This window comes from Rosa rugosa, chromosome 1 (assembly GCF_958449725.1).
Source record: "Rosa rugosa chromosome 1, drRosRugo1.1, whole genome shotgun sequence".
Lineage (NCBI taxonomy): Eukaryota > Viridiplantae > Streptophyta > Magnoliopsida > Rosales > Rosaceae > Rosa > Rosa rugosa.
In genome coordinates this window covers 68,822,752-68,845,406 of record NC_084820.1, presented here as the reverse complement: position 1 = coordinate 68,845,406, position 22,655 = coordinate 68,822,752, and the positions used below count along the sequence as shown (strand labels likewise).

The 22,655-nt window shown below is 40.2% G+C and overlaps 4 protein-coding genes and 2 non-coding genes across 8 annotated transcripts; 4 read left to right on the top strand and 2 right to left on the bottom strand.

Annotated features, from left to right (window-relative positions):
* The first annotated feature begins 1,219 nt into the window (after nt 1-1,219).
* Nucleotides 1,220-6,316, top strand: LOC133726431 (plasma membrane ATPase 1-like). Of its 2 annotated transcripts, XM_062153977.1 has the most exons (20): nt 1,228-1,426; nt 1,517-1,636; nt 1,770-1,868; nt 1,987-2,124; nt 2,284-2,418; nt 2,503-2,682; nt 2,795-3,001; nt 3,085-3,204; nt 3,296-3,415; nt 3,526-3,648; nt 3,733-3,837; nt 3,928-4,237; nt 4,329-4,567; nt 4,658-4,690; nt 4,805-4,886; nt 4,985-5,145; nt 5,233-5,418; nt 5,521-5,703; nt 5,812-5,990; nt 6,090-6,316. In XM_062153977.1, exons 1-20 carry the CDS (start codon nt 1,373-1,375, stop codon nt 6,184-6,186), a joined length of 2,871 nt encoding a protein of 956 aa, XP_062009961.1. In that variant the 5' UTR covers nt 1,228-1,372; the 3' UTR covers nt 6,187-6,316. The 2 variants fall into 2 exon arrangements, with proteins under 2 accessions (XP_062009960.1, XP_062009961.1); XM_062153976.1 differs by having other exon boundaries at nt 1,220-1,426; nt 4,985-5,418.
* Nucleotides 6,290-7,086, bottom strand: LOC133726433 (thioredoxin H2). The gene is made up of 3 exons (XM_062153980.1): nt 6,874-7,086; nt 6,647-6,769; nt 6,290-6,546 (listed from the first exon to the last, which is right to left on the bottom strand). The coding sequence occupies exons 1-3, from the start codon at nt 7,015-7,017 to the stop codon at nt 6,412-6,414; spliced, it is 402 nt and encodes a 133-aa protein (XP_062009964.1). The 5' UTR covers nt 7,018-7,086; the 3' UTR covers nt 6,290-6,411.
* Nucleotides 7,087-7,234: 148 nt separating this feature from the next.
* LOC133726432 (uncharacterized) lies at nt 7,235-10,659 on the bottom strand. 2 transcript variants are annotated; one of them, XM_062153979.1, is made up of 11 exons: nt 10,262-10,659; nt 10,122-10,183; nt 9,870-10,013; nt 9,631-9,741; nt 9,320-9,524; nt 8,734-8,792; nt 8,595-8,647; nt 8,292-8,514; nt 8,082-8,190; nt 7,687-7,971; nt 7,235-7,373 (listed from the first exon to the last, which is right to left on the bottom strand). In XM_062153979.1, the coding sequence occupies exons 1-10, from the start codon at nt 10,578-10,580 to the stop codon at nt 7,712-7,714; spliced, it is 1,545 nt and encodes a 514-aa protein (XP_062009963.1). In that variant the 5' UTR covers nt 10,581-10,659; the 3' UTR covers nt 7,235-7,373; nt 7,687-7,711. The 2 variants fall into 2 exon arrangements, with proteins under 2 accessions (XP_062009963.1, XP_062009962.1); XM_062153978.1 differs by lacking the exon at nt 7,235-7,373 and having other exon boundaries at nt 7,563-7,971.
* TRNAA-AGC (transfer RNA alanine (anticodon AGC)) lies at nt 10,611-10,683 on the top strand. The gene has a single exon. It is a non-coding gene; the product is annotated as a tRNA-Ala (tRNA).
* Nucleotides 10,684-13,411: 2,728 nt separating this feature from the next.
* Nucleotides 13,412-13,484, top strand: TRNAA-AGC (transfer RNA alanine (anticodon AGC)). The gene has a single exon. It is a non-coding gene; the product is annotated as a tRNA-Ala (tRNA).
* A 5,444-nt stretch (nt 13,485-18,928) lies between these two features.
* LOC133726428 (protein CLP1 homolog) lies at nt 18,929-21,968 on the top strand. Its single transcript, XM_062153973.1, has 10 exons — nt 18,929-19,236; nt 19,334-19,402; nt 19,496-19,597; nt 19,717-19,958; nt 20,072-20,210; nt 20,328-20,384; nt 20,617-20,751; nt 20,895-21,130; nt 21,359-21,403; nt 21,490-21,968. The coding sequence occupies exons 1-10, from the start codon at nt 19,063-19,065 to the stop codon at nt 21,575-21,577; spliced, it is 1,287 nt and encodes a 428-aa protein (XP_062009957.1). The 5' UTR covers nt 18,929-19,062; the 3' UTR covers nt 21,578-21,968.
* Nucleotides 21,969-22,655: the final 687 nt, after the last annotated feature.

Sequence of the window (22,655 nt, the reverse complement as noted above, 5' to 3'; positions counted from 1 at the left end):
TTGAATTATATTCCCGTCGAATTATTCATCCTAGACTCTAGATGTTTCCAGTTCTACTAGAATAATTCCCACCCATTAATATGCGAGGCAATGTGTCAATCATACAAAATCCCACCGATTTCTTTTTCGGATAATTGGAGCACCGTAGCGAAGTGTACTCTAGAATCGATTGGAAATGGAATGATAAAAGGAGTCATTCCCTGATTCCCATATTTGACAAAGAGAATTACAGAGCAGTGGGTGATTGCTGAAACCATCGCCATTGTTGATGGCTGATCAATGGCATGTCACACCATCTGCAATCATGAAGTGCCAAGTCTCCTAACCATACTCATCTAATTCATTTCGTTTGGTATCTTTAGCCATTGTGTAGGTCTGTGATTCTACCTAGTTGGTAATCTGTTCTACGTTTTGTGAAGTACCAATCAGAATCTGGTGATGGTGTGGCGATGGAGCAAAAAAAAAAAAAAAAAAAAAAAACTATGGGAAGAAAAAAGGGAAAGGAAGAGATGTCTTCAAAGTTGAGTTTTAGACCAGTCACCAAACTGGACTCTTCTTTCACTGTATTGTGACTTGTGGAGCATTCTCTTCCCCATCTTTTTTTTTGGGGGTCTGAAACTGTCATTCAAGTCATAATTGCATCACAATTACGGAGCATAACAACTGGGGGGGGGGGGGGGGGGGGGTGTGGTGGGGATGACAAAAACAAATAGTGCAAGAAAGATGGTTTTATTATCAGTTAATAGTTTGTGTATCCTTATATCTTCTTTAAAATTATATAATAAGTGAACGTGACTCATACAAATTACGTATTTATCTTATCAATTGATATCATTGTCGACTACAGAATTGTCTAACGGTTCAGCCCCACCGCCTCATTCAAAATTCTACACTCGTTTATCTTAACCAAGTCCCAAAATTTCCAAGGAACCATTCAGATGTTGCTTGCACCATTTCCTTCTCTCTCTTATGAATGGTAGTAGCATCACGTCAACCTCAGTTTTCTCTGACTGGTTAACGTACCAAAGGATAAGAAGAAACGTAACAAACCATCGTCAAACAACTGAACAAGTAGGACACTAGTAGCTTCCAATGACGCACAACATCGAACACCTGTAAGTTGTATCAAAAAAAAAAAACACCTGTAAGATTATCGGTTATATAACAATGGAAGAATTTAACACACTAGTCACTGCCCGCCAACTGGCGCCAAGTACCCTGTAAGACCCTGACAAACAGTTACCGCTAATAAACTTTCATAATAAGTACAAAAAAAGTTTAATCAGTGAGTGAGAAAGACAGTGCGCTCAGTTTTCTCTGTAAAGTTTCTAGTTCTGTAACTCCTTTTGCAGAGGACCTGATAGGTTCCGAGATGGATGAGAAAGCCGAAGCGTTAGAGGCGGTGGTGAAGGAAGCTGTGGATTTGGTACCAAAACAGAGCAACCTATCTCTCTCTTTTTTTCAGGTTTTGTGGGTTTTGCATGGTTGGATTCTGAAGTGACTGTTTTGGTTTCAGGAGAACGTACCCATTGAAGAGGTGTTTCTGACCTTGAGGTGTGACGAACATGGACTCACATCTGAGGCTGCTCAGCAGAGGCTGACCATTTTTGGGTACAACAAGCTTGAGGAGAAGCAGGTCTGCCTTTTGTCTTCTATTTTCCTCTGAAGCCTAGAAGAAGATTTTGTTTCCTTTAAAAATATTATTTGGCCTAAACTATTTGTAAATATTTATTTCCCTTTTTGGGGTTTTGGATGGTTTTATAACACAGGAAAGTAAGGTTCTGAAGTTCTTGGGGTTTATGTGGAACCCTCTCTCATGGGTGATGGAAGCTGCAGCTATCATGGCCATTGCTCTTGCCAATGGAGGAGTAATTTTTTTTTTTCAATTCTTTTTTAGTAATTTCTTGGTTGTCTCTGTTTTCTTTGTTAGCCGAAGTTGTAAAGAAAGAAATAATAAAAGATTCTGGTTGGGTTTGGCTTCTGTAGGGAAAGCCTCCAGATTGGCAAGACTTTGTTGGGATCATTACTCTGCTCATCATCAATTCAACTATAAGTTTTATTGAAGAGAACAACGCTGGAAATGCTGCTGCTGCTCTCATGGCCCGTCTCGCCCCCAAAGCCAAGGTGTGGAACCCAATATCCTATGCTTATGCTAGCTTTGATCTTTGTCACTGTAGCTATTTAGAGTTGTAATGCTTTTATACGTTATAGTGTTGATTTTCTGGATGAACATGCATGTCATGGTGGTTTTTAGTACATTATTTAATCTGTCATGTTGGTTAGGTTCTCCGAGATGGGAGGTGGAATGAGGAGGATGCTTCCGTTCTTGTTCCTGGTGATATAATCAGCATTAAGCTTGGGGACATTATTCCAGCAGATGCTCGCCTCCTCGATGGTGATCCACTGAAAATTGATCAGGTGCTTTAACAATCACATTTTCACAAGATTATTTGATTGAATGGAGCTATTTTTAGTCTAATTCTTTGCATTTGGTCTTTGCAGTCTGCACTTACCGGTGAGTCACTTCCTGTGACCAAAGGCCCTGGTGGCAGTGTGTATGCGGGTTCTACATGCAAACAAGGAGAGATTGAAGCTGTGGTGATTGCCACTGGTGTTCATACCTTTTTCGGCAAGGCTGCTCACCTTGTTGATAGCACGAATCAACAGGGACACTTTCAAAAGGTATGCTTACACTAGGATGATTTTCTTTCTCCCAAGTCCAAACTTTAAGTAAAGAGTTTGATATTGTAGGAATGGGGATTGAGTTTCTCTTGTTTTTCCATATGCTATATAGGTCTTGACTGCAATTGGGAATTTCTGTATATGTACTATCGCTGTGGGAATGGTCGTAGAGATCATAGTCATGTACCCAGTTCAACACAGAAGTTACCGACCTGGTATTGACAACCTGCTAGTGCTACTTATTGGAGGAATTCCCATTGCAATGCCCACAGTTTTATCTGTGACAATGGCTATTGGTTCCCATCGCTTAGCTGAGCAGGTTAGTTGCAGTAACTTTTCAATTTACTATTAGCTTGTCAAGCTTAGGAAGGTTAGAATTAAGAGCTGATGTAAATGTTGCAGGGTGCTATCACTAAACGAATGACGGCAATTGAAGAAATGGCAGGCATGGATGTTCTTTGCAGTGACAAAACTGGGACTCTGACATTAAATAAGCTTTCAGTTGACAAGACTCTTTTAGAGGTTTGCTGGTGTTGTGCTGTTGTTATTGGGTTCTAAGCTTTCTTATATTGTAATACCTGTTCCAACTTGTTTCGTGGATTTATTTGTTTAGGTCTTTGTTAAAGGGGTGGACATAGATACTGTTGTTCTAATGGCAGCTCGAGCTTCACGAATCGAAAATCAAGATGCTATAGATGCTGCTATTGTTGGAATGTTGGCCGATCCAAAGGAGGTATGATGACACATACAATAACTGGAACTTTCTCCAATACTATATTTTCTGTATTTGTTTTTTCATGTGGTTATTATGCCTACTCGCTTCTTCTTTGGACTATTAAATAGGCAAGAGCCAATATTCAAGAGGTGCACTTCCTTCCATTCAACCCAACTGACAAGCGAACAGCTCTTACATATATTGACCTTGAAGGTAAAATGCATCGTGTCAGCAAAGGTGCACCGGAACAGGTATGAAAAGATCAGCTACCATCTTTGTGGTTTGATGTTTTTAGAGCTAATTGTAGTAATTCATACCTGTGATTTGATGATTAGATTTTGAATCTTGTACCCAATAAATCAGAGCTAGAACGTAGAGTTCATGTTATGATTGATAAATATGCGGAGCGAGGACTAAGATCCCTAGCAGTAGCATACCAGGTAATGTTAGTTATCTTGTCATGTCTGGTATATGTTTTATGTCATGTTCTTTATGGCTATTTATTTGCCTCCTTTTATCACTATGAACAGGAAGTTCCAGATGGAAGGAAGGAGAGCCCAGGAGGGTCTTGGCAATTCATTGCACTCGTGCCTTTGTTTGATCCTCCTAGACATGACAGTGCAGAGACAATTAAAAGAGCATTGAATCTTGGTGTGAATGTTAAGATGATCACAGGTGATCAGCTCGCAATAGCGAAGGAGACAGGACGCCGTCTTGGTATGGGAACAAACATGTACCCCTCATCAGCTCTTTTGGGACAGAAAAAGGATGAGTCACTTGCTGGCTTGCCAGTTGATGAGCTTATTGAAAAAGCTGATGGATTTGCTGGTGTTTTTCCTGGTACTCTTTTTCTCTTATCTTTGGTTTTCAGTTGTCTTCAACTAGGATAGATAGTCTATTACTAAGCTAAGCTGACATAAATATGCTTCAGAGCACAAGTATGAGATTGTGAAGCGTTTGCAAGCAAGAGGACATATATGTGGGATGACCGGTGATGGAGTTAATGATGCTCCTGCTCTTAAAAAAGCTGATATTGGCATAGCTGTTGCTGATGCAACTGATGCAGCTCGAAGTGCTTCTGACATTGTACTCACAGAACCTGGCCTTAGTGTCATCATAAGCGCTGTACTAACTAGTCGAGCGATATTCCAGAGAATGAAAAATTACACGGTGAGCCTGGTTCTGAATGTGCCAAAATAGTTCAAAACTTAACTGGTAATACCAACCATATCAAGTAACTTGATTTGTTTTCTGTTGCAGATATATGCTGTTTCCATTACAATCCGTATTGTGGTAAGTTGGTGTCTTGCACCTTTGGTTTGGTTTTGATTCAATGAACATGCTGCAATCTATGCTCCTTGTGTAATAATACATTGACTTCAGTTTACTTAATCTCATCTATGACAGCTTGGTTTCATGTTATTGGCACTCATATGGCACTTCGACTTTCCACCCTTCATGGTTCTGGTCATTGCTATTCTTAATGATGGTTTGTATTCACCTTTAATTTACATATGAATTCTCAGAGTTTCCAATGAATTTACATCTGTACATTTCCTATCCACCTCATGAATGACATTTCTTCAGGTACTATCATGACAATTTCGAAGGATAGAGTGAAACCCTCTCCTCTGCCAGACAGTTGGAAACTAGCAGAGATCTTTACCACCGGTATCATCCTTGGTAGTTACCTAGCGGTGATGACGGTCATTTTCTTTTGGGCAGCATACGAAACAGACTTCTTCCCTGTAAGTGTATTTTTCTTGTCCTTTATGGATCTTGCTAATAAAGGGTATTTTCTGGACTTAGTTTCTTGCTTACACTGTCATTTCCAGAGTAAATTTGGGGTTTCAAGCCTTCATAAAAAGGATAACGACAGCTACAGGAAGCTTGCCGCTGCAATGTACCTGCAAGTGAGTACAATCAGTCAGGCTCTCATATTCGTCACACGAGCGCGTAGTTGGTCTTTTATGGAGCGTCCTGGTCTATTACTTGTATCAGCTTTTGTTATTGCTCAGCTGGTGAGTGAAAAATTTGGTTATAGCTTATATATTGGTGCTTGAATACTTTGATTATATTGGGAAAACATCAGTTTATCAATGCTCAATCTCCTTCCTGAGCAGATTGCTACACTCATCGCTGTCTATGCTGATTGGAGTTTCGCTGCGATAGAGGGAATTGGGTGGGGTTGGGCTGGTGTTGTTTGGTTATATAACCTCGTCTTCTATCTGCCACTTGATATTATCAAGTTCTTCATCCGATATGCACTGAGTGGGAGAGCTTGGGATCTCGTATTTGAGCAGAGGGTATGTACGATAGGAGCAATATCACTCTAGTTTAATGGAGTAAAAACTATTTGGTGTTGCTCCGACCCTTCTGGTTTACCCCTAAATTTGCAATTCTGTGCTTTGCAGACTGCCTTCACAAGGAAGAAGCATTTTGGGAAGGAAGAAAGGGAGCTCAAATGGGCTCACGCGCAGAGGACTCTCCACGGTCTGCAGCCACCGGACACCAAGATGTTCGGTGAACGCGCTTCTAACACAGAACTTAATCAGATGGCCGAAGAGGCAAGAAGACGCGCTGAAATTGCCAGGTACAACATTTCCTAAGCCTTAATAACATCGTAGTATGGTAGTGTCAGTCTTGTCGATAGTGTGATACAAAAACATGAACTTGTATGGTGTTTTTGCAGACTGAGGGAGATGCGCACCCTGAAAGGGCATGTCGAATCAGTGGTGAGGCTGAAGGGCCTGGACATCGACACAATTCAGCAATCATACACGGTCTAAGATACGATCAATTTCGCTTATGGTTTGCAGTGGATCATAGTGTTTTGCTTGTTCCTAGATCATGTAATATGTGTATGCTTTATATAGTAAGTAATGCCACAGAGACCAACAATAAACTTGAATTTGATAATATGAGTTTTTCGAATCAAACACAGAAAGTTGGAACACTTTTCAGTAACAAATAGTAAAATCACAAACTGAAATACTGAAATAAACTTAGCTTAATCAAAGTGAACGGTACTTGTCAACCTTCTTCTCAAGCTCATCTTTCTTGGCACCAACAACCCGATCCACCTCCTTCCCGTTCTTCAAAAGCACAAAGGTCGGCATTGCCTGCACCCCAAATTCCTGAGACACATCCTGTTTCAACCAAAATCGAAACAAACACACAATCAGTATCCAAAATCTATGATCACGAAATTGAAAAACACATGAACGATAGAGAGGAGATTGAACACACTGAGAGCTCGTCGACGTCGATCTTGGCGAAGTCAACGTCGGTGAACCTATCCGCCATGGCGTGGATGGCCGGCTCTATGAACCTGCAGGGCCCGCACCACGACGCCGAGAAATCGATCACCAGCTTCACAGAGGACAACAATTCAGAGTCAGAATCGGAAAATTCAGATCCCTAATCTGAGAATGTGAAGCTCAAATTTTTGCGGTTGAAGAAATTGAAGGGAGTACCAGTTTGGAGGTGTCCTTGATGGAATTGAAGTGGAGCTGCCACCTGGCGGATGAGTGAAACGACGTCACCCGAGAGTCTTCGGATGAGGAGGCTGAGGCCTCCGCCGGCGATCCTCCGAGCAGGCTTGACAGAAACGATCCCATGCTTTCTTATCTCCTTCTCCTTCTTCTCCTTCTTCTTTCACTCTCTAAAGTCAAAGCTGAATGACCGATTTGATGACGATGCTATCTGTATATGGTTGCGGTGTATGGGTAGTTTTGTAAATTTCGTAGAAAACTTTTTCCCACCAAACACTTCCGTAAGCATTCCTTTACCACAAGTGTTGGTTGCTATCAAAAACCTCAGGTTCACGGTTACTTTGCTAAAATGGAACCGGAATACTTCGCTTCTTGTGACGATAGCCATTGCCGAATAACGGGTACCGATTCCGATGGAAACTTGTTCATCAGGCCACCGCCGGTAAGCCTCGCCTTGTCCGACCACTTGCCAATACCCAGACCTGAGAGACGGTTCTAGTGTAAGAGAGCTAAGGAACTGAGCCCGAGTAATAGGGCACATCTCCTATAGACATTAGGATTCAACCAGCAACTACTTCAATCTTCACTCTAACTAATCGATGATTAGATTAGTTCTGATCAGTTTATCAAGTGCGGACTTACTAAGGCTTAATCAATAACAATCAATCTCCAATTCCATCTATTTGTATTATTACTTGGCGCATCACAAAATGCACTTTAATTTGGAAAAAAACCTCAACTTGAAGTTGCTTTAGTTTATAATTATATTGCTAATGTACAAGCAACAAATCTCACCTAAATGCTAAATTTCTCCAGGTCACTAAAATGGGACTGGAACACCTTGCTTCTTGTTCACAATGGCCATTACCAAATAACGGGTACCCATTCCGATGGGAACTTTTTCGTCAGAACCCTCCCAGAAGGGAGCCTCACCTTCTCCAACCAGTTGCCAATACCCTGACCTGAGAGATTCAAATTGTTCCTCCCTGCAGTTCTGTAATAATGCTTCCACTCGGAAATTTATCCCAAGAGAGCCAAGGAACTGAGACTGAGTAATAGGGCCATGAACAGACACATCTCCTGTAGACAATAAGATTTAAGCAACAAATTCAATCGTCAGCCTTCAGTTTCACCAATCAATAGAAATATGATACTGAAAGTAACACGATGAGAATCATGAGATGTCGCACCTGAAGCTTCCTCAGCAGAATGCCTGATGGAAGCAAAATCAACGTAGGCACTGAGATCAGCTGATCCTGGATCATCTAGAATGTCAACAAACTTATGTTTCCGAATTGCCTGAAACAATTGAGACATTGCAAAAGTTAGGAAGCAGCCAAAAAATCTCATGGCTCACATCTCAGAAGACTAGCAGTACTAGCAATGGTAAGGTAACAGACCTGCAGACTGTCAGAGACTACTCCATTCTGACCATAATCAATTACAAGAGCACCACCCCCATCAGAAGCAATTCTATCAACAATACTTTGAGTCAACTCCATTGATGCAGGGCAAACCTCAACATGATCAAGCTTCGCTATTTCTTCCATTCCAGCCCATTTGCAGCGTTTTGCCAGATAAAGCGTTGCTGGTGTAGGCTGTGAAGAAAGAACAAAACGGAACCTAAACAATGTTTATGAGTAATATATAACCCATTTCTCTTGAAAACACTAATTTGATCAGACATAATATTACATCCTTACTTTGAATCTTCTGCAACATCCACCATTTTCTCACACCAGCCACGAGAAGCCCTCTGGAAAAAAAGATTAGTAAGTGAGATTAAGATGATACGCAGAGAATGACCATTTAAAGACAAATGTTAGAAAAGACCATACAAACCTGAAATTGATGAACTGGTAAAGCATCATAAAACTCATGGGCGATGATAATAGATGGCACTGGCATGACAGTGAAGAAAATTATAGTAAACAACATTAGTTGTCAGGGAAGAAAAGAAATCGTCATATTCAATCTTCCCATACCATACACCATCCTAATAATATGGTAAGAAAAATTAAAATAAGTTACTTAGCTTCATAATGGCCCCATCATAAGAACACAATGGTTACCATACACTTATCAGATAATCACATTATGTTATGAACCAAACATTAATATGAATGGTGTAAATCATGTAGGATTAATTGAGTTACTTTTAGCATGCTGTAATATTTGAACAGACAGTGAGGTGAAAATAATTTGTCAAATAAGTAAAGAGACATAATGTATCTCTTATCACATGATATCTGGGGCATAATGTATCTGTTATCACATGATATCTGCATATCCTATTTGCTTCTCAAGATATACTCTTAAAAAATTTGAAACACAAGCTTCTATAAGAGATATACTCTTAAGAAATTTGAAACACCATTGGAAATCAGCTCATCTTTCTTTGAATATCAATCATATCATAACCACTCACATCCTGAAGGAACCTGGTCGAATGTGGCATGCCATGACACAGGAGTTTTAGCCAAAGTGCTAACAGTCCTTTTCTCAGCCGTGTCAGCCATACCCTCTTCATCTACACATTTCAGGGCCTGGTGCTGGAGCTTCTGTAATGCAGGACTGCACTCCACCATGTGTACATGCAACGATTCAGTGAAGTTCTTAAACTTCGACGCACCCTACACAACACAAAAAGTAAACAACAAAACAAAATAAAGGCATTGTATTTCCATTTCTATAGAGCATCAAACAAGAAACTCAAATGAGGGCAGAACCATTTCATACCCGAAGAAGGTCGGCCATGAGAGTTCCTCTTCCTGGACCTAGCTCTACTAGGTTCATTTTTCCTGGCTGCCCCATCTGCTCCCACAGAGACATCGCCCAAACACCAACCATCTAAAAATCAAATAACCAACAGAACAAGAAATCATGTTCCTCTCCGAAAATCACCGTAACAAAAAATGCTAATCAAATTCATAGATTCCAGGAAATGTGATGTATCAACAATTGAGAATTCTATGTACCTCCCCAAACATCTGGCTCACTTCTGGAGAGGTGATAAAATCACCTCCGGCTCCAAACACATCACGGTTCATATAGAACCCAGCTTTCGGGTTCGTCAAAACCTCCTCCATATACTCAGCCACCGAGATTGGGCCACCGCGGAACTGACCCAAAAAAAAAAATCACATTGTCACTCGGATACCAACAATTACTGTTTAGTCTATGATGATGATGGTGGTGGTGGTGAATTAGAAAACAAGAAAAGAACGAACCTTGATGATGCCCTTGAGGTGCTTGACGAGCTCGGAGTCGGAACAGGGTTCATGGGAATGCTCTGCCATAACAGAACGAAAAAATCAAGACCCGATACTGAAAACTAATTAGCTGCGTAAAAAGGGGAGGTAGGATTTACCGAGGGGATTGCATAGGCCGGAGCGGTCGATGGAGATGGTGGCAGAGGGTTGGTCAGGGTTGTCCTCCAAATGAGTCTCTGGGATTTGGGGTGAAGAAGAAAGTGGACGATAACGAAGTAAAGGAGGTGGAGATGGTGGAGTGAAGTGGGCACCGGCAAGGCGACGAGTAGTGGAGGCTTGTAGGAGTAGTCGTCTCAACATTTTGGGACTGCTGATGGGCTCTGCCGGACCGGAGTGGAAGTGAAACCAACAATTTGAACTAGCTACCTCACCACAAGACACAAGTTTACAAGTTACTGTATGTACTGAGTGCCTCATGAGTCGGAACAGAGGAGAGCTTTCAAGTTCGGGGATGTAGCTCAGATGGTAGAGCGCTCGCTTAGCATGCGAGAGGTACGGGGATCGATACCCCGCATCTCCATTTTTTTGGTTTCTTCTTGATTTTGAGCATATAAGCATCGGTAGTGCAAATGACCCGACACGAGACCCTTAATAACAAGAAAGTGTACTTGATGTTATCCAGCCTATTTATGTTGGTGCAAGTGCTTATTGGTCTTTTGAATGAAAATTCACACTCTATTTTACAATCCATAATTCATGTTTGTTTTTTTAGTATTTTAAAGTTTGTCTTTTTGTAAAAATAAAATTTAAAAGTGTGAATTTCATTCTAAATAAAGAGGGAAAGAGTGTGGATCGTAAATTCAAATCTCTTTACAAAAATTCAGTTTATAAGACACTCAGTTGTTTGACTTGACAACTACTTATTCTCGTATCATAGCATAAGTCAACTTATCTTATAAGCTAACTCGTACCAAAATGGCCCTAACCTAGGCATGAACACCAAATAAATGATCGAAATTGTGCGACTTTCTCATAATAAGTCAGTCACCAAACGACAAGTAAGTCACAAAGAAACCGGACCAAAGGTCTCGAGTGATTCATGCCACTATGCCAGGTGTGCTTCGAAGGAGCAACGACCTAACTATACTCCCGAATAAGCTAGAGATAGGTTGTCATGAATATTCTCTTCTACAGAGGATCGACATTATCCATGACGCCAAAAAGCATAAGTTTCTAAAAGACAACTTGTGTTCTCTATAAATACCCAAACTCATTTCAAAAGGGAGGTACGTCCTACCTCAGACATTGAGAATATGTCAAGATGAATATTCAAACAGACTTGGGCGTCAGAGGGTTTTTCTAACCTCAGTGTATTCTTATGCAGGTCTCCCAGTCTCATCCCAAATGTATATAGTGTTCATCCCCAGCATTGTGTTGCTTCTCGAACAATCAAAATATGTTGGAGAGGAAAGATCCCACATTGGAAAAGTGACAAATAAAATATAACTTATAAGTTAGTGGATCTCACCCAATTGTACCGAGGCCTTTTGTGATTAAAACCCAACACCTATCGGGTGGTTAAGTTGGGACAGTATCGATACAATGGTGGGCCACGGGCCACGCTCGTCGCTGTTTAACATGGTATCAAAGCGGGTCGCTCTTCAATACGTCGCCATCATGGACCCGGATATGGGTTCATTCATTAATTGATTCACCAATCTCCTCTCCAATCATGGACCTAGTTTGGGTTCATTAAATTGGCCATCGGAAGTTTCCGATTGGATTATTGCCAAGTGTCTGATGTGGGCCTTGGATTGTTATGTGATTGGTCAAGTCTCTAATGTGGGACTTGTGACCCGATTTCCAATGTGGAATTGGGTTTGTCAATTAATTCCACGTGCATACCTAGAGTTAGGTTGCACGTGAAGGGGCGTGTTGGAGAGGAAAGATCTCACATTGGAAAAGTGACAAATAAAATATAACTTATAAGTGGGTGGATCTCACCCAATTGTACCGAGGCCTTTTGTGATTAAAACCCAACACCTATCGAGTGGTTAAGTTGGGACAATATCGGTACAATGGTGGGCCACGGGCCACGCTTGTCGCTGTTTAACATGGTATCAAAGCGGGTCGCTCTTCAATACGTCGCCATCATGGACCCGGATATGGGTTCATTCATTAATTGATTCACCAATCTCCTCTCCAATCATGGACCTAGTTTGGGTTCATTAAATTGGCCATCGGAAGTTTCCGATTGGATTATTGCCAAGTGTCTGATGTGGGCCTTGGATTGTTATGTGATTGGTCAAGTCTCTAATGTGGGACTTGTGACCCGATTTCCAATGTGGAATTGGGTTTGTCAATTAATTCCACGTGCATACCTAGAGTTAGGTTGCACGTGAAGGGGCGTGTTGGAGAGGAAAGATCTCACATTGGAAAAGTGACAAATAAAATATAACTTATAAGTGGGTGGATCTCACCCAATTGTACCGAGGCCTTTTGTGATTAAAACCCAACACCTATCGGGTGGTTAAGTTGGGACAATATCGGTACAATGGTGGACCATGGGCCACGCTTGTCGCTGTTTAACAAAATATTGCTAGAACAATCTTTTTGATCATCATCGAAGATGTACTCGACATAGAACAAGGCGCTAATTCTAAGGCATCACATACATATAAGTAGCACAATCACAACCATGTCCATACCAGTCCCAAGCTCAATTGTAAAGCTCAACAAGTTTACAGTTGGCAAAACCTAAAAAGTGAATCTCGACCACACGAATTGGTAACCACAAGTAGTGTAGCGTGTGAATGAAGGCTTGTAGAGTAGACCGATAATAGTTCATTCTACAATTGTCTGATTAACCAAATTTCAGCCGCGTTAAGAGAGTTTGATATTTCATAGTCGGTAAAAATCAAGCTTGGGTGACGACTAGTGCACCAAAACCAAATTACCAATCCGCTAACCTCATGAGTTCTTTGCCTTAAATTATTGCTGATTTTATCTTAGATCTATGAATGAGTTGACCTCCTTTCAAAAAAAAAAAAAAAATTGAACTATAATAATCAAAATACAATAAAAAAAAAAATTACTATAGCTTTATATAGAACGCTTTCGTACTCCAATAACACGACCCATAAAACAAAACAAACTATAATCATGGAACATAGAATCGAGATTTTCAATATCCGCACAACCGGTAGTAGAAATACTATGGGGAAAAAATGACAAAATTTGGTTTAAAAAATAATAATATACTTAAATGCCTAGTTAAATGCATAAATTATTTCCCTGCAATGAACGTGGGGGATGTAGCTCAGATGGTAGAGCGCTCGCTTAGCATGCGAGAGGTACGGGGATCGATACCCCGCATCTCCATTCGTTTTTATTTTAGACAATGTTTTGGGCAATTGGTACATGATCATGCTTGTTGTTACTCTTCTGAATAGGACAAGCATGTCCCTTTTGATCGTCATGAATGTAGTGGACATAGAACAGCAACAAGCTGCTAGCAATGGCGAGACAGTACATGAGCACAACCACAGTCACGTTCATGAAAGTCCCAAACTCAGCTGCAAATCCCAACAGCACTGCAGTTGGCAAAAACCACAGAGTGAACCTCAGCAGCTCTTTCTTCGTCGACTTTTCGCCCTTGGGCAGTTGACTGTACACTTCTACACAGTTATGGAGGATGAAATAGGACGCGTAAACGAATGCGAGGAAAGCGAGCAAGGTGGTGTCGTGGTGCTGCTGCGCGCGGTACATGGTTGTGAAGGTTGTTATTGTGAGGTTAATGAACACAACGGACGGCAAGCTAATAGTAAATTGAGCATCACGTGTAGGAGGGGGGCAATATTTGGTGTTGCTGGTAGGGAGGGCTGGTTTTGTGTTTGGCATTTTGTTTGAGTTGGTGTAGAAGTAGGTAGCAGAGGAGTTGAAACTTTGATAGAAAAATATTGAGTGTTGATTGTGTTGTGTGAGATGAAGGATCCGGGTTTGAAACATTTATATGGGATTTGATTATATGTGAAAAATTCCTGGAAGTTGCCTAGGCAGCACCCAGAAATTCAGTATCAACAATCAACTAAGAAGGTAAGAAGAGACTTCCAGCATACTCGTTGGTCTTTTCAAGGAAGTTTTCTCTACCTTTCCTTGTTTTTTCTCTCTTTTAGACTTTGGGTAGTTTCCCGTTGTTTCTGTAATTTTACAGAAAAAGAGACTAGATGACCCCATCTAAAAGACATTAGAGGAAAAGTTATTTATCATAGAACGGGCTTAGTTTCGGTTGAGGACAATGAACACGGTAGGTTTATTGGCTCGCTCAGCCGAAGTACAAACGATTTATTGACGTATTAAGATGTAAGTTTGTCCCGTATATTTGTGCATAGTCTGTTAATCAACTAAGTAATGCATTTATAGTTTTATGCCGAGTGTGCATAAAAAAATTATGTGACCTAATAAGTAATGCATTTGTAGCTTCATATAATTTTTTATAGTTCAGGCCCTTTAGTCTGACGTTTGTTATAAGTGACTCATAATGATTTTCGTTTTATATTATTTATATTATATTATTACTCGTAACTGTTGAAACCCGTACCGTTTCTCCCCCGTCCGACCCGGAAAATAAATCGAATAAAAAAAAAAACCTTCTCTTTTACTTGAAAAAGTTGAAAATTCTGTGAGCTCCGGCGGATCGCAAACACAAGGAGATGGCCGGCGGTGGAATCAGGCAGGTCAAATTGGAGCGAGAGTGCGAACTCAGAATCGAAGTCGAACGACGCACCTCTCAAGCTCCGTCTTCTCAATGGCACCGCTGAGATCTTCAGCACCGAGCTTCCCCCTAAAATCTGGCTCACCTTCCCGCCCAGGCGCAAATTCGCTGTAAAAGGCCCCACCTTTCACTTCAAAATTAAGCATTTTTTTTTTTTTTTTCACTTTGTAATTGAATGGTGATGTGAATCGACTGGTTAAGGTGTTCACTTGGTATGGACTGACTATGGAGCCACAATCGAGATGGACGGCACCACCGAAACGGATTACACGGCCGATGAGGTATTGTATAATTTGTTTAGTCACGTTGTTCCCAATTGTGGTGTCATGAATTTGAATGATGGAGTTTGGGCAATGTTGAATTTTTGCAGACGCCGAATATCAGCTATGTAAATTAATGGGCACGCTAGCTGTGCTGGACGCCCGGCGAAACCGTGCTAAAACGCTGTCGTCTGATGACCTCTCAGGCTCAGGCCTCAGGTAATGCAAGTTTATTGAGCAGAAATGGACCAATTATGAATTATTGCAATTAGACAAATAAAGGAACTATTTCCTGGCAATGAACATGGGGATGATAGCTCAAATGGTAGATGCATCTCCATTAATTTTTTTATTTTTTTTTATTTTAGACAATGTTCTGGGCAATTGGTACATGATCATGCTTGCTGTTACTCATCTGATCATGTCCCTTTTGATCATCATAAATGTAGTGGACATAGAAGAGCAACAAGCTGCTAGCAATGGCGAGACAGTACATAAGCACAACCACAGTCACGTTCATGAAAGTCCCAAACTCAGCTGCAAATCCCAGCAGGACTAGTGTTGGCAAAAACCACAGGGTGAACCTCAGCAGCTCTTTCTTCGCCGATTTTTCGCCCTTGGGAAGTCGACTGTACACTTGCACACAGTTATGGAGGATGAAATAAGAGGCGTAGACGAATGCGAGGAAAGCTAGCAAGGTGGTGTCGTGGTGCTGCTGCGCGCGGTACATGGTTGTGAAGGTTGTTATTGTGAGGTTAATGAACACAATGGACGGCAAGCTAATAGTAAACTGAACACTATCTGTAGGATGAGGGTGGCAATTGGTGTTGCTGGTAGGGAGGGCTGTTTTAGTGTCTGGCGCCATTCTGTTCCGATCGAGTCAGTTCCTAGCTAGCAGATAGAGGTGTCGTTGATGAAAGAGAAATGGATTGTTGATTGTGTTGTGTGGTATGAAGGATCCGAGTTTGAAACATTTATATGGTGATTACATGTATGTGAAGATCGAATTCCTGGAAGCAGCTCAGAAATAAGAAAGAAACTTCCCGGAACCAGTCGTTGGTCTTTTCAAGGAACTTTTGTTCTTTCTTTCAGACTTTTGGTAGTTTCACCGCTGTTTCCATAGTGACTGTTCCCGAAACAGTGTAATGACGGTTTTGCCCTCGATTTTTTCCTTAACTTACGGCCCTGCCATTCGTAAGTTTGCTTTGAATTTTTTCCTCTCTTGGAATGGTCTCGACACTCAACTAATAGAGTCCATGTTCTCCTGACTGGTCATCCTTTTTCTTGGTCTCCAAAGTGATCTTCAAGAAACTGAGCTCATTTGATCAATTCAGAATATCCGGTCGAACCGACACCCATTTAATCAAATCGGGGGATTCGATTGAGCTATCAAAGATTTTTGAGGGATTGAGCTCCTGGTAAGCTTCTTATTTGGTTGATTGGTTTTGAATTGAATTTTTGTCCTTGGAGTAAGGATTAGGACACTGATGAACTTATTTGCTCTGTTTTCGCACCAAGTCACTAGATTTGATTCTGCATGTTGGGTGATACTCTGCATCCAGCCAGCAATCTACTTATGTATAATTTGTATTGTAACGTTTGCCTTGCGAATGATCTAATTGGTTTATGAACTACCACTTTCTAATGTCATTTGACCGGTAAAGAATATTAGCCCCCCTCTCCCTCTGAATCTAATACGACTCCTATTTAGCCTGTAACTGTATAGGATTACATGCATAAGATGGGGTTTATTGGGTGTTATTGATTTAATCTTTATTGTATTAAAGTATGTTGCTTTTCTGTTTTTTGGTGGTTTTTGTGGTTTCAGGTTATATATGGGTTTGATGATGCAATGGCCATTGGTTATAAACAGACTGTTTGCTTTGTAAAGGTTGTCAATATAAAGAGCTGGTTTCAATTGAATTTGGCTCATGGACTAGATATGAAAAGTGAAGCTTGAATGGAAGTGGGTTTTAGGTTTGATATACATATTAGCTGTTGTATCTATTTGAATAGCTTGATTTTAACCTAAATTGTTCAATTTTTTGATGGGGTTTTCGTGTGCAGGATTTCTATGAGGGTCTATTTCAGGAGCTGAGCAAGTATACACAGATTGAGAGCTTGAATATCTGTGATAATTTGGCTGACCACATAATTTGGCTGGCCACAGACTGATCATGAGAATTGTCAATAAGATGTTAGTATGCTAAATTTCGAGTGCATTGGTCTATTCATCTTGAATTCGCTTTTGTTGTATGTTAATAATGGCTTTTGAATTTGATGCATGTGAAGAGTGCATACATTGAAGAGGCATCTTCCTTTCTCCAGTCAAGAGGGATTGCATGAACTCAAGAATATTGCTGTTAGGTTTGAGGAGAATATTTATACTGCTACTACTAGCCAAGTACTTTTGGTTTCCTGATCATCTATGGTACATGTAATACACATGTGTTTGTGTGTGTGTATCATAATGTAATGACTTGGATATATAATGTTTCTTCATGTGTAGGCTTCTGTCTCTTTTTGTAGTTGGATTATCTATAAAGAATTTCTCTGAAGATGCTCACAATGGAGACGAAGTCTCAGAACACAATGGCCAATTCTTTATAAAACAACTCTGCTGACAAGTACTGCAAAGAATTCTCTATTCTAAAGCTCTAAGTCTCAAGATCAACCTTTATCAATTTTCATAGATGAAATGGATTTTGAAAACACTATGCAGCACTTAGGTATCTGAAACTGTAATAGAATACTTTATCTGTGTAATTTGTCTGATTAATATCAAGGTTGCGTTCTAGGTAACTCTGCTGGGACTGCCAACCAACTAAATCTGGTTGCTGTGGCTGAAATTGAAAGATAAAAGACTCCATGATACAACATCTCAGAGCTGCAAACGATAAACTTCGAGTTGATTATGATAAGAAGTATTGAAAATTGGAAGAAACCACCAGAGTGTTGGGATTGGCCTTAGATGAGGCAAATGAAAAGAAAATAGATGAGGAGCAGATAAATTGTGTGTACGAAGAAGAGATTCAAGGCCTCAAGGGACATCTAGACAACAGTGTTGGGATTGGCTTTAGATGAGGCAAATGAGAAGAAAATAGATGAGGAGTAGAAAAAAATTGTTAACAACAAATCCCATGGCATAGCGTGGGCGCTTTTGCTAGTTTTAAATGCTAGTTTTAAAAAGAGGCACTAGTTGATGGCCTCATCTTATAGAGAGGAAACATATTCTATTAGATAAAAATAAAAAGGGGCTTAGTTTTGGGCTTTTGGCCAAGCCCAATCAACATCGTAGGTTTATTGGCTCGGTCCAAACACTGACACAGACCCTTTATTGACCCAATAAGATGTGAGATTATCCAGCATGCTCGTGCATATGACATATTAATCAACTAATTTGCACACTTATAATGAGTGTGCATTCTCGCTCACTATTCAATCGAATGTAAATTTCAATTTATTCTACACAATCGAGCAATTCTAGAGCTAGTGTACACAAGATGACAAGATAAGAAAGACAAATCTCGATTACAAGAATCGGCTACACAACTCGTGCAATGGGCAAATCAAGACTTGTAAATCTATGCAAAATTGAGAAATAACTAATATTTTTATTCTAGGATCTTCTACCAACCAAACATCGCTAGTACTAGAATGACCGATACTTTTGGAGTCTTCGATGAAAATCAAACTTGAATGACTACATTTTAGTGAGAATCAAATTTGGTTCGTTTTCAACAAATTACATGTGAATGGCTGTTTGGACATTTTGAGGCAAACAATGGCATGTGTTTTTCATTGAACCCGTACCCGTTTCTTCCCTGACCCGACCCAGAAAATAAAACGAACTTAAACCCCTGTGCTCTTTCACTTGAAAAAGTTGAAAACCCTGTGAGCTCCGGCGGATCCCAAACCCAAGGAGATGGCCGGCGGCGGAATCAGGCAGGTCAAATTGGAGCGGGAGTGCGAACTCAGAATCGAAGTCGGCAACGACGCGCCTCTCAAGCTCCGTCTTCTTAACGGTACCGCCGAGATCTTCGGCACCGAGCTCCCCCCTGAAATCTGGCTCACCTTCCCTCCCAGGCTCAAATTCGCCGTAAACCTTCTCCATCTTTTGGATGAGCTTTTTTTCTTTTCTTTTACTTAATACTGTGTAACTGAATTTTGATATATGAATTGACTGACTGGTTAAGGTGTTCACTTGGTATGGAGCCACAATCGAGATGGACGGCACCACCGAAACGGATTACACCGCCGATGAGGTATTTATAATTTGTTTTAGTCACCTTGTTCGCAATTGTGGTGTCACCAATTTGAATGAATGATGGAGTTTGGGCAATGTTGAATTTCTGCAGACGCCGAATATCAGTTATGTAAATGTGCATGCTGTGCTGGACGCCCGGCGAAACCGTGCTAAAACGCTGTCGTCTGATGACCCTAATTCTCCTCAGGCTCAGGTAATGCGAGTTCATTGGGCAAAAATGTATATTTTGGTGGCTAGAAATCATGGGTTACTGTAATCTTTGCTATGTGCATAACTGCATATACAAGGCTAATAGGATTTTTGCGTGGTCAGGGACCGAGGGTGATTGTCGTGGGACCTTCAGATTCTGGGAAAAGTACATTGTCGAAAATGCTGCTTAGTTGGGCAGCTAAGCAGGGATGGAAACCTACTTTTGTCGACTTGGATATTGGACAAGGAGCTATAACAATTCCAGGATGCATTGCTGCTACTCCTATTGAAATGCCTATTGATCCGGTGGAAGGGATTCCCCTTGACATGCCCCTCGTTTATTTCTATGGGCACACAACTCCCATGTATGTATTTGATTTAGCATTTTCTGTCATTATTAGCCTATGTCAAAGTAGACTAGTTTCTTAGACGGTTGTTGCTATTAGTCATTACATCTTCTGAGTTTGTTGTTTTCCAGGAGCAATGTGGATTTGTACAGAGTGCTTGTGAAGGAGCTTTCTCAAATGGTAGAGAGACAATTTACTGGTAATGCTGAATCTCAAGCTGCTGGATTGGTCATCAACACCATGGGATGGATAGAAGGTGCCGGCTATGAGGTATTTAAGAGTTCTTGGACCTACAGGGGTGACTATTGATTAAATAAAAAACGACTGTGATTTTAATATATTCAAAGTTCCGGTTTGATAGTTTCTTCTTCTTTATCTTTCTTGCAGTTGCTTCTTCATGCAATTGACACATTCAATGCTAATGTTGTCTTGGTTTTGGGTCAGGTAAATCCTTCTAGTCCAAGTTCTTTTCTTGTCGTACTTAAGTCTTAGTGAAGTCTGCTACCTTCTTTTAATCTCTCACGAACATCCTTTTCTGTTCCATTTGCTTTTTTGGGTTGAGTTTGTCACCAATTCCGTTACCTTTTAATTATATATTTTTCTAAAACATTATACTTCTTACAAGTGTTATAGTGCCCTAAGGGAAACTGACAATGCAGATATTTCTTCTATGCAGGAAAAGCTTTGCAGCATGCTCAGAGATGTATTAAAGAACAAGCCCAACGTGGATGTTGTTAAACTTCAAAAATCAGGGGGAGTTGTATCCAGGAATGTAAAATTCCGTCAAAAATCCAGGAGTCATAGGATAAGGGTAAGTTTATGTTGGAAAGTTAAAGGAAAAAATCCAACAGTATCATCTTTTTTGTTACCAAATTAAAAAAATGTGTAGCCAGTTAAATCTCGTGCTATTGCTCTTTCTGTCATAAGGCTCATATATACTGATACTTCTAACAGGAATACTTTTATGGCCTCTCAAATGATCTCAGCCCACACTCTAATATCGCAAATTTCGGCGATTTATCCATCTTTCGAATCGGTGGTGGGCCACAGGCCCCTCGTTCAGCTTTGCCAATTGGTGCCGAGCCTGCTGCTGACCCTACAAGAGTGGTTCCTGTAAATATTAACCGTGATTTGCTCCATATGGTTCTCGCTATTTCATATGCTAAGGAGCCTGATGAAATTATCTCTAGGTAATCTCATAGCCATGTTTGACTAAAGTTGAATCAGTAGATTCTGTATTGGAGGAAGTGCTTACTTTCCCCCATTACAAGAGTTAAAATTTGTAGTATTTCTTCCCTACCTTTTCCATCTCTAAAGATGTGAAATTTGACTTTGATACATTAGATTAGAATATGTGGAATCTCAAAGATTACAATATATATATATGCATGTTCCTTAACAACGAATTCTGTGTGCAGTAATGTTGCTGGATTTGTCTATGTCACAGACATCAACATTGAAAGGTTTGATTTCTGAGCTATATAGTGACTTGCTCAAATTAGTTTAAAATTCTGGTTTGTTTATTCTTACCAAATATATAACATTTCAGAAAGACAATTACCTACCTTGCACCAGCCGCTGGCGAACTTCCAGGCAAATTTTTGATAGTAGGAACCTTGACATGGCTTGAAACATGAAGCATTTCAAAAAATTTCATGACTAAAAATGCAAAGACAGCTGTTCAGGTTGATTGCTATGGCTTCTGGTGAATATACATTACATGTTTTATGGATGATGAATTCAGTGATCGAGGTAGAACCAGACGAGAAAGGTGTAACCAGCAACGATGCTTCAAGCATGTTTAACCGACTATTGTACTCTTGGATTAGTCGTCGATTAAGTATCATTTGCACCACCTGTAGCTTGAGATAGTTGTGTAAGGAGTATAAGAAGTGAACTTACCAGAGAGTAAAATGGTTCTGTAATTCCCTGTAGCTACTCTTTCGTGTTCATGAAGTTTCAATGTAGTTAAACTGCTATCTTCTTCTTGTTAGGGTTTCCATTTTTACTGTGAATCTCGTGCACTAAGTCCTGTTTGTTCTAATAATTTGATATTTTGAGGAAGAAAATATGCTTCGGAGGGGGCCACCGGGAAAGTCCATGGCCGGCTAACTGCAAACCACTAGGTAATCATTGACAATGATTAGGTCCCACAATAATTAAGGTTCCTGTTATTTACCAAAGAAAAGTAAGATCCAAGAGTAGTTAGATTATTTCGTTTAATTTTTTAACACCCATTTCTTCTTGGGGAAAAATTCTTCCCTTTCAAAGAGGAGACTTGTTTTTTCTTCTAATGGAGGAGGCTCTTATGCGAAGGTTTCTACAAAAGGTGACATTTACAAGGAAATGGTTTCTACAAAAAAGAAAAAATGATACTTGGGGTTGAGGAAGAAGCACTGTAGTTGTTTAATAAATGGTACACTAAATTCTATACGCGACTATAGGAGAGCTTTAAGCAATGCTATACGCTCTAACCCCACACTAATTCCCTTTGGACGGAGAAAATTGTCTACAACTAATAATATGTTGAAGGGTTAAATATTGATGCATGTAAAATTAGGTTGAGATGCGCCAGATGATTGAATAGTTTAAAGACTGAGTTTAGGATGAAAATAGAAAATTCAATGCAATGATCATATTATTGTTAACAACAATGCTATGTGCTATTACATTTTTCTCTTGAAAAAAAAAAATACTATGTGCTATTTCTTATAA